At 37.6% G+C, this 11,612-nt stretch overlaps 2 protein-coding genes across 2 annotated transcripts; both read left to right on the top strand.

Annotated features, from left to right (window-relative positions):
- The first annotated feature begins 838 nt into the window (after positions 1-838).
- LOC148697939 (uncharacterized) lies at positions 839-1,764 on the top strand. Its single transcript, XM_088690241.1, has one exon. It carries the CDS (start codon positions 935-937, stop codon positions 1,577-1,579), a length of 645 nt encoding a protein of 214 aa, XP_088546367.1. The 5' UTR covers positions 839-934; the 3' UTR covers positions 1,580-1,764.
- A 4,380-nt stretch (positions 1,765-6,144) lies between these two features.
- LOC137716591 (uncharacterized) lies at positions 6,145-7,309 on the top strand. The gene has a single exon (XM_068456038.2). It carries the CDS (start codon positions 6,232-6,234, stop codon positions 6,874-6,876), a length of 645 nt encoding a protein of 214 aa, XP_068312139.2. The 5' UTR covers positions 6,145-6,231; the 3' UTR covers positions 6,877-7,309.
- Positions 7,310-11,612: the final 4,303 nt, after the last annotated feature.

Below are 11,612 nucleotides of genomic sequence, written 5' to 3' on the forward strand. Positions count from 1 at the left end.
TGTTGTCGGAATTAAAATTCAGATATTAAGAAGTAACTAAAAAACCATTTGTCGGCACACAATTTAAGGGATTTAGGTATGATCACGTGCAATTGAAGGTATTTTGTAGATGGGTAATGTTAAGAAATTAAATTTGTAGATAAAATTTGTAAATTAAATTATGTGTCATCAATAGAAATGAACACATTTATTAACGTTTAAGTAATAATTCAATCATCAACTTTCATATCATATAGTTTACAAAATTAGTTTACGAATTTAATCTCCCTGACATTATCCTTTGTTTATATATATATACTAGCTCGCAATCTCCACGCATTATATGCATGTGCTTGTATGAAAAATAAAAGTATGGCTGAGTGAGGGACATCTAAATTTATAAAAAAAAAAAAATATATATATATATATATATATATATATAGAGAGAGAGAGAGAGAGAGAGAGAGAGAGAGAGAGGACGGAATGGATTCCAGTTTCCCTCTTAAATTTACAAAGATTAAATTTTACACGAAAAGTATAAAATAATAATAAAAAATAATCTTCCACAATATACTCCCACTTCTTTCTCTGTGTTATCTCATAGATAATGGTATTATCTATGTATTAGTTACACCTTACTTTCATGACCGAAAACCCGAATTTAAGGTAACATAAAGTGCACCACAGAAAACAGAAAACAATCTGGTTAAAGTAACTTTGAAAAGAACAATTAATCACGTACCAAAAGATAGAGCTTGTCAAAGCCGTCATAACTGACCACCGGCATGCTCAAATCTAAAAGAAAACAAGGAAAGACTTTATCCAAGTCAACTTCATCCCTTCCCTCTCATATAATAACCCCCAACACCCTTTCTCTCCCGTCGTCCATTACCTAAAAGCCAACTACCTTCCTAAATCCTAATTCCTTAACTATCATCTCACTCCATCCAATCATATGGGCAATGCAGTTTCTCCCTGCTTTCAGCAAAAAACAAACTCAGTTGTGAAAGTAATATTTTCAGAAGGCAGCACCACAAGATTCCTCAAAGGAAACCACATCGCTGGAGAGATCATGTTTGAGTTCCCTGACCAAATGGTTTGCCACGCAGACTCTTTCTTCATCGGCCGCCCGGTTCCTGCCTTAGCCATCAACGACGAGCTCATGCTTGGCCAGACATATTTCGTTCTTCCGATTGATCGTTTCGCATGCAGCGTCCTCTCAGCCTCGACCCTCGCTGCCCTAGGCTCATCGTCGAGGCCCAACAAGAAGGCAGCTCCTATCAATTTCGGGGAGTGCCCGTTTGAGTACATAAGGGGTTCAAACGGAAAGGTCTTGATCAAGGTGGTGCCAGAGTTCATAGCAAGGCTAATTGCAAGAAGTCACAAGGAAATTGATGGGTCGTCTGAGGCTGATAGTTCTGTAAGTACTACTTTTCTTTGTAGCACACCTGAGCTGCAAAAGCACTATGAACAACTCGTTGTGTCTAAAGAGCAATTATGGTCGCCTAAGCTTGAAACCATTTCTGAGTATAAGGTTAGGTTTTCACCATGCAAATATATAGGGCTGGAGTGGAAAGAAAAAGAGCAGGAAGTCATCTAGTTAATTTCCTTTTTGTTTTTATACAATTTAATTGAATTTTGTATCAAGGAAAAGTTAATTTGTAAATTTACTATACTAGTAGCTAATTAAGGGCATAAGAAGAAAGAAAGGTTTGCTAATTGTACGTATTGTTTTCTTGATTATTATATATATGTATTTGTGACTAGTACAAAATTTAATTTTTGTTAAAGTAAAATAGTAAAATAGTTTTTTCTTTTTATTATAAGAGATATTCGTAGTCTAAGCTACAATAAAAAAATAAAATAAAATAAATCCACCATTTGCTTCTTTTTCTATTAGAGCATTGCCCTTTTAGTTGCATAAATCTTTGTTTAAATTGGTTCATCCTTATATTTGGTCATGTATTAGTCACTATATAACTCTATTGTAATTGTCGTAACTAAATTTCATCGGTTTCAAATGAGATGCCACATGTGTATGAAAACAGATCTAGTGAACCTGGATTCGAAAAAACAGTACTTAAGTTCTCAAAATAACTAAAAAGTATATCATGTCTAAATCTAATTGGGGTTAGAATTTCGCCAACACTCAACCCTTGCATGCGTGTGTTGATTATTAAACATAAGAGCAACTCCAGCGTTGGAGCCCTCCCCCTGGCAATACACTATTCAATCCACCTAATGAACAGTAACTGCCCTTAATGAACAGTAAGTAGCCCTGGCAATAGAATTTGCATCTCCACCGTTACACTTCAATAGCCCTGGCAATAGACAATAAAATATTAGTATTTTTTTTTATTTATAAAATAATACAAAATAATTTTAATTGTAATATCGGATAAGATTTTTAATCGTTCTCGTTGCGCCACGTGTCATTATCCGAAGTATTATTAAATAATACAAAATAATACAATTATTGGTGATGGATTTCTGATAAGATTATTAACCAATCACGTCGCGCCACGTGTCATAATCGGTTCACAATCTTTGAGGATAGATTTCTATCAGATTTTTAACGAATGACGGCATGCCACGTGTCATAATCTGTTCACAATCTTTGAGGATAGATTTCCATCAGATTTGTAACGAATGACGGCATGCCACGTGGCATTATGCAGAACCTAATCCTTTCTGAATCCTCTATATAATCGACCATCCATCCTCACAAATCTCACACCAAAATTCTCAAGATCTCTATCATTATTCATAGTTTCTGCTTCCTTATTCACAAAAATTTGTATCATTATTCATAGTTTCTGTTTCTTTCTTTCAATGTCGTCTTCTTCTTCCTCAAGGATGATGTGGGAATACAATCAGGAAGAGGAAGAATTGTTTAACGAATCTGAAGCAATCTTCAATCACCAGAGGGTAAGAAATGAGAGGGAAGAGGATGAGGAACGTCAAATGAGAAATGACGAAGTAAGAAGGGGCAGAGCCTCACATTCCCGTCGAGTCATCCAAGCTGCGGCTCAGATCTGCAGGCCCAGCCTTTCCGGAAACCTTGATAGAAGCAGGCAACGACGAGGTATGGAACTCTTGGATGATTATTTTGTTCCTAATAGTGCATTCCCTGATACGTACTTTAGACGTCGTTTTAGAATGGAACGACATTTGTTCAACAAAATCATGATTGCTGTTTGCAACCATGATTCTTATTTTGTGCAAAAAAAAGATGCTTTTGGTGCTATGGGTCTACTGCCTGAGCAAAAAATTACTGCTGCCTTGCGGATGCTTGCATATGGAGCATCTGCAGACCAAGTGGATGAGATAACGAGGATGGGGCAATCAACCATTCTTGAGTCCCTGATGAGGTTTTTTTTCTTTTTTTTTTTTTTTTTGCTGAATGTACCCATGTTAATTGCATGTATTTATTTCATGTTTCAAAATATATTAATAGTTATTTCTTAAAATATATTAATAATTACGTGGGTACATTATCTTTTTGCTAGAACTAAGTGAAGACTATTATTGATTTTTAAGTAATTATTATATTATAGAAATATTATTTGAATTTGTTTAAATTTCAATATTTGTGAGATATTGAATGCATAAATGCAGAAGTTAAGTGTCACATCCCGGCCCGGAGGGACCACTTCCCAGGCCCGCTCCACCACCGTAGCACGATATTGTCCGCTTTGGGCCCTAACCACGCCCTCACGGTTTTGTTTTTGGGAACTCACGCAAGAACTTCCCAATGGGTCACCCATCCTGGGAATGCTCTTGCACGCTACTCGCTTAACTTCGGAGTTCCCATGGAACCCAAAGCCAGTGAACTCCCAAAAGGCCTCGTGCTAAGTAAGGATGGGAATATACATATAAGGATCACTCCCCTAGGCGATGTGGGATGTCACAATCCACCCCCCTTAGGGGCCCGACGTCCTCGTCGGCACACACGCAACTAGGGTTAGGCTCTGATACCAATCCCGACCGAGATCAGGGCATGCTGGCCGTCACGGTTTTGTTTTTGGGAACTCACACGAGAACTTCCTGATGGGTCACCCATCCTGGGAATGCTCTCGCATGCTACTCGCTTAACTTCGGAGTTCCCATGGAACCCGAAGCCAATGAGCTCCCAAAAGGCCTCGTGCTAGGTAAGGATGGGAATATACATATACGGATCACTCCCCTGGGCGATGTGGGATGTCACATTAAGTCCCTTAAATGATGTTAGAGATCTCGATCAAATTATTTAAATAAACAATGTTTCATTCTAACAATTAGGTTGACTAGAGACCAGAATCAAAATGATTATTAAGAAAACATGTATGTGTAGACATGTGAATTTCGTTGCATACAAAAGATGCATCACCAAGCTCCACGTGGCATATGACTCATCACAAATGGACAAGTCATCAATGACATGTTGCACAAGTCAAGCAAAAGAAGTAGAAAACTTCCCCAAAATGTGGCAAAGGGGAGAAATCTCCCTTAAATTCAGCAAAAGGATCCAAATTGATCTTAAAACCGGAAAGAAAGTTAAAGCATCTTCATAAAACAAGCAAGAATTGAAGATTGGCTCTTAAATTCGACCAAGCAAGGGAATTAAGACACAAAACATACCTAAATTCTCCCATGGATGAATTAGGACATAAATCAAAGCCAAATCCATCCAAAGGCAAGCTTTGAAAAGCCTATAAATACAAGGAAAAATCTCTACACTGAAGAACCTCTGCCAAACCTTTGAAGACTAATATGTTGCCAAAGCTCTCTTCGAATAACATTCAACCAAAGCCGAATCTTTCTCTCGACCAAAGCCTAAGCACTTCCTTGAAGAATCAACAAGCACTCGTGCTAATTCCTTCAAGCCATTGTTGTAATCTTATAAACTTGTAGCAATGTTCGTTTCAAGATCAAGTCGCCAAGACCCTTGAAGCAACACAATCCCGCATCAAACACTATCTTTGCCACACCCATGAGGTGAAGATCATCCACGCGTTGTTTTCAAGCTCAAAACTTGAAGCAATCGTTCAACCGTTCGTCCGAGATCAATACAAACGTTCAACTGTTCGTCAGAGGAAGATTGTAAACAGAGATTGTAACGTACAAATTCAAGTCAATACAAATCTACTTTGTACTCGTGTTCTTTTTTTATTCGTTATAGAATTTTCATGTTTACAGTATGTATCTGTAAACAAAACCTTTTGTAGTTTTTGCACTCCGTTTGGGTATCTCTCTTGGTCCAAACGATGCGATTCAATCTTCAACATGAGTCATCCATAGACCATAGCTAATCTAAACCCTCACCTCTCCTAACCCTAAAATCAAAGATGTTGTCGGAATTAAAATTCAGATATTAAGAAGTAACTGAAAAACCATTTGTCGGCACACAATTTAAGGGCTTTAGGTATGATCACGTGCAATTGAAGGTATTTTGTATATGGGTAATGTTAAGAAACTAAATTTGTAGATAAAATTTGTAAATTAAATGATGTGTCATCAATAGAAATGAACACATTTATTAACGTTTAAGTAATAATTCAATCATCAACTTTTATATCATATAGTTTACAAAATTAGTTTACGAATTTAATCTCCCTGACATTATCCTTTGTTTATATATATACTAGCTGGCAATCTCCACGCATTATATGCATGTGCTTGTATGAAAAATAAAAGTATGGCTGAGTGAGGGACATCTAAATTTAAAAAAAAAAAAAAAATATATATATATATATATATATATATATAGAGAGAGAGAGAGAGAGAGAGAGAGGACGGAATGGATTCCAGTTTCCCTCTTTAATTTACAAAGATTAAATTTTACACGAAAAGTATAAAATAATAATAAAAAAATAATCTTCCACAATATACTCCCACTTCTTTCTCTGTGTTATCTCATAGATAATGGTATTATCTATGTATTAGTTACACCTTACTTTCACGACCGAAAAACCGAATTTAAGGTAACATAAAGTGCACCACAGAAAAAAGAAAACGATCTGGTTAAAGTAACTTTGAAAAGAACAATTAATCACGTACCAAAAGATAGAGCTTGTCAAAGCCGTCATAACTGACCACCGGCATGCTCAAATCTAAAAGAAAACAAGGAAAGACTTTATCCAAGTCAACTTCATCCCTTCCCTCTCATATAATAACCCCCAACACCCTTTCTCTCCCGTCGTCCATTACCTAAAAGCCAACTACCTTCCTAAATCCTAATTCCTTAACTATCATCTCACTCCATCCAATCATATGGGCAATGCAGTTTCTCCCTGCTTTCAGCAAAAAACAAACTCAGTTGTGAAAGTAATATTTTCAGAAGGCAGCACCACAAGATTCCTCAAAGGAAACCACATCGCTGGAGAGATCATGTTCGAGTTCCCTGACCAAATGGTTTGCCACGCAGACTCTTTCTTCATCGGCCGCCCGATTCCTGCCTTAGCCATCAACGACGAGCTCATGCTTGGCCAGACCTATTTCGTTCTTCCGATTGATCGTTTCGCATGCAGCGTCCTCTCAGCCTCGACCCTCGCCGCCCTAGGCTCATCGTCGAGGCCCAACAAGAAGGCAGCTCCTATCAATTTCGGGGAGTGCCCGTTTGAGTACATAAAGGGTTCAAACGGAAGGGTCTTGATCAAGGTGGTGCCAGAGTTCATAGCAAGGCTAATTGCAAGAAGTCACAAGGAAATTGATGGGTCGTCTGAGGCTGATAGTTCTGTAAGTACTACTTTTCTTTGTAGCACACCTGAGCTGCAAAAGCACTATGAACAACTCGTTGTGTCTAAAGAGCAATTATGGTCGCCTAAGCTTGAAACCATTTCTGAGTATAAGGTTAGGTTTTCACCATGCAAATATATAGGGCTGGAGTGGAAAGAAAAAGAGGAGGAAGTCATCTAGTTAATTTCCTTTTTGTTTTTATACAATTTAATTGAATTTTGTATCAAGGGAAAAGTTAATTTGTAAATTTACTATACTAGTAGCTAATTAAGGGCATAAGAAGAAAGAAAGGTTTGCTAATTGTACGTATTGTTTTCTTGATTATTATATATATGTATTTGTGACTAGTACAAAATTTAATTTTTGTTAAAGTAAAATAGTAAAATAGTTTTTTCTTTTTATTATAAGAGAAATTCGTAGTCTAAGCTACAATAAAAAAAATAAAATAAAAAATAAAAAAAGAGGAGAGTTTGAATCTGGGATATAGTAGATTAAAGAGAAATGCTAATCCCAGAGCAATCCACCATTTGCTTCTTTTTCTATTAGAGCATTGCCCTTTTAGTTGCATAAATCTTTGTTTAAATTGGTTCATCCTTATATTTGGTCATGTACTAGTTTCTATATAACTTTATTGTAATTGTGGTAACTAAATTTCATTGGTTTCAAATAAGATGCCACATGTGTATGAAAGCAGATCTAGTGAACCTGGATTCGAAAAAGAGTACTTAAGTTCTCAAAATAACTAAAAAGTATATCATGTCTAAATCTAATTGGGGTTAGAATTTCGCCAACACTCAACCCTTGCATGCGTGTGTTGATTATTAAACATAAGAGGGGATGATCCCCGTAAATCACGCTTAGTAGAGGTGACACCTCTGCAAAAGTTGGCGTGCGAATCCTTCATGTGATGGGCTCATGCAAAATGATACGATAGGCCACCCTCATTCAGCAGAATTGGTGGGCTATGCAAATTGTACGTATTGTTTTCTTTCTTTCTCTCCATACGTATTCGTGAGTGCAACAAAATTTAGTTGTTATCAAAGTAAAATTGCTTATATTCTTTTTATTACTAGTAATATTTTTATTCTAAGCTCAACCAAGAGAATGGAAAATTGTAATATAATAGTTTAAAGTGAAAGACGAATCCACCAGAGCAGTCCGTCATTCGCTTCTTTTGTATTAGAATTAAAATTTCTTTTTTCAGTTGCATAATATCTTTTTTTAACTAGTTCATCCCTATATTTGGTCATGCATCCATATCAAAGTTTATTGTAATTTTGTATAGTCCAACTTTAGAATGAACATTTGTCTGTATATCTTGATTCATATATAATGTGATTATATTATATTGTCGTCAATAAAAATTATTAATACGTTGTCAATACATTTTCGACCATATTAACATAGTAACAATGCACGTCCGTCATTATGCATAAAGAATTTTGATGTAGTTTGTATTTTTATATGTCTTAGGAAAGACTATAAAGCTTTTCATATGCATATGAATGAATATATACTGTATGATACCGTTAAAAAGGGTCTGCTAGGTATCCCATGAGAAAATAGAAAAGTAAAATAAAATATACATGTGAGTTTAAGATAAAAGAATATGGGTTGGACTTCTTGTCCACCAAAACCCATTATACGAATAGCTTCCGGGTCAAGCCAAATTAGCTTGAGTGGCCGCAAGGCAAGGGAGATGAATCCTGATTCGACTTACCTAACCCAAACCGCCAAATCTAGTTGGATTTGGCATTCAATTCATCTTACAGATTGAGGGAGCAATAAAGCTCTTTGACCCAAGATTCTTTCATAGTTTTAAGTTATACCTAAACTTGTTTTACAACTTATCAACTCACGGCATGCAACAGTCTCCTAAACCTGAGCACATCGGTTTGAACTTGATACAGATTTCTGACTTGACAATCAGAAATGTTCATTAGTCCGCAGTTATTTTGCCCTCAAGGTTTGTTCCTCTTGTAATCGTACATCTAAAGAGAGAAAAATAATAATGCTTATGCAACTGGTATTTTCATTAAAATCAACCGTATTTAGGGATTTCTTGCAGTGGTGGTTTTGGTGGGGCGCCCGGAAGGTGGGGAGGGTGAAGGGAAGTGTTCAGCCGCACAGAGCTCAAAAATACTTGTGTTATCTAAAATATATAGCGCGTTATATATGACCGAAAATGTTTACATAGTTAAACGCGAAAAAAGTTTCAAGTGGGACCTACAACTACCTATTTTTCAACTTTCCCATTTTTAAGCTTTTTCAGTTTTCTGATTTTTTTTAGCAACCTAATAATACTTTAGTGGCCCTTACAATTTAATTTAATGATGATTTTACAGCAAAAAATGCACGGACAACCATCTTTAAATGAAACTTTAATGTTGTACATTTTAAAGGTTTTGTTATTTGGTTTATTAAGATTGTACTAATTGTTGTTTATTTAGTAATGGTTATTTTTGTAACTCTCTTTACTTATTATGTAAAGATATTTAGAAACTGATAATTAGTGTGAGTTCTAAAGTTTGTTTCAACTTTAGTTATTGCTTTCTCGCATCAATGTATTGAATTTTTTTAAAGACTACCTTAAGAAGATCCTCTTTATAAATTGGCTTTTTAGCCAAAGTATCCTTGAGATTGGCCAAATTCCTCAGTTTTGTCCCTAACATTGACCAATATAGTCTTTTCATTAGAAATCTGTTAAATTTTCTGTTAGTGTGAAGATGTGGCGTTCCACACGGATTACACACAAATAGTTAATTTATTAATTCTAGAATATATAAAAACAAAATGAAAATGAGACAAAAAACAAAATGAAAATGAGAAAAAACGGAAAATAAAGGCTTGCCTCTTCGTCTCTCAACCTATCAGACAATGTCGTCCAGCCGTCATCTTCAGCACTGTCCCCATCCCTCATCTCCTTCATTCGTACCTCTCCACTCGCTGCACCTAACTACCCAAAACCTAGCCATCGACCAATCCCTCCATGAGATCTAACGCATCCTTTTCGACCCAAACCCTAATGGAATGTTGTTGACTCTAAAAATTACAAAACCTACGTGGCGCGCAGGCTGAGTAACTAACAAGCTAACTACGTCCTTCGGTTGAATGCGGGGCGTGCCAACTCGTCGGCCGAGCTTGGCCGAGGAGTAAAATTTGTTGATGTCGCGTCGAGCGCGTCGTTGACTTCTCTATCTTGTGATTGCGACCGAGGAAGGAACATTATCGGTCTCTGGGTTCTATAGCCTGAAGACAAGGCTACTAATTCTCCGGAGTTCACAAATCGTCGGACCCCGATTCGGTCACTGTGATTATATTCGTAAGAGTATAAGCACACCGAATCGAGACCAAACTATATGGGCACAGGTACTCAAATGTGATGTATGTCTTGATAGTAAACATAGTTCGGCCGTCGGAATGCCGAACCCTGAAACTTACTTACGAGTATCCAATCATAAAATCACTCGACATCCAATACGCCGAGCAATGCAATTCGTAACACCTGACGAGAAGGCTAGCAAGATGACCTCTACCAACAAGGGTTCGAAAACCCTTCTCAGCCGAGACTTAGATAAGTAACCGATCGGCCTCGACGCAGTGTTGTTTATCCAAACTGAAGGTGCTTCTCGGTCGGCTGATTATGCGGCAGCAGTGCTGTTTATCCAAACTGAAGGTGCTCGTCGGGTGCCTCCACAGTGTTGTTTATCCAAACTGAAGGTGTGTCGGCAGAAAAAGAAAAAGGAAAAATCTCAAGGTATTTGAGAGGTTTTGCGCAGGGCGATTGTATGCAGATCTTGAAGGGGTCATTCTGTTGCATGATTTCTTGTATTTATAGCACCCCATTCCTTGAGACCGATTTGCATTCTGATCTGGATTGGGAGTCCTTGTCCCGTTTCTACTCTAACTCGAACAAACCTACTCCCACTGGGATTCTGAATTTTCCTTCCTTTCGAGGCTTTATTCTTTGCCGGTCGGGAATCCTGGTCGCACCAGGACTCCCTCGACCTCTTTTATTTATCCGGATTACTTAGGATAGGACTTGACCGACCCTGCCAACAGGCCCGGGATTTATCATTCGGCCCATAGTATGACATAACCTTGGGCCGAGCACATCCTACTGCTCGGCCCTAACAATATTATTTTGGGCCCAAACAAATGCCTAGACATAGTCATCGCACACACCCAATCTGCCATCAATTTTTTTTTTTTTTTTTTTAATTTTAGCTTCTCTTTATACTCCAAATTCCTAGCCATTTTAGTGATTAGTTGAGAGAAAAATGAGTGGGGATAAGGAAGTAAGGCGGGTGGGGGGTTTAGATTTCATTTGGGTTAGAAGTAGTGGGGGTCGGAGCTCTTGTGCATAGTGCAAAACATGGAGAACTCCTAGATATACCCAACTCCGCCCCATACCACTTGTTCAGGCGCTCGAAGCAGAAGAGTATACGAAATGAAGCGGGGGTCAAGTTACATAGAGCAACACCAAAGCAATTCAACAATTGTTTTAGGAAAGGGGAATGAGGAAACCTCAAACCCAGATTCGAATACCAATGGTGGATTCTAGCACAAGGACGTTTGGGATTTGAAGGTTGTGGCAAGGGATTTTGGACATTATGGCCCCTCTGCCATGTGATGGTGCAGCTGTTTAGAAGATGCCGACGGAGACCAGCAAAAACTTTTGCTTCTTCTTCACTTCGCACCTTCACCATTAGAGGTTTGAACTGAGAATCATAGTTAGCAGCAGGATGAGGAAGCTCGATTAAAGGCGCGGCCATTGGTTTGGGTGAAGGAATTTGAAGGAAGTAAACAAAGAGGTGAAAGGTTGATTTGAAAAAGGGGGATGCAAGACCTTTTTGAAGCAATTTGGGAATTCTTTAAGAAGACTAAAGAAGAAATTTGAGAATATTTAAAAAAGG

The sequence above is a fragment of the Pyrus communis genome, chromosome 3 (assembly GCF_041283825.1).
Source record: "Pyrus communis isolate YQ-2024b chromosome 3, ASM4128382v1, whole genome shotgun sequence".
NCBI lineage: Eukaryota > Viridiplantae > Streptophyta > Magnoliopsida > Rosales > Rosaceae > Pyrus > Pyrus communis.

Excerpts from the sequence above, each read along its gene's own strand:
- LOC148697939 (XM_088690241.1), top strand. The coding sequence starts at position 935 with ATGGGCAATGCAGTTTCTCCCTGCTTTCAGCAAAAAACAAACTCAGTT.
- LOC137716591 (XM_068456038.2), top strand. The coding sequence starts at position 6,232 with ATGGGCAATGCAGTTTCTCCCTGCTTTCAGCAAAAAACAAACTCAGTT.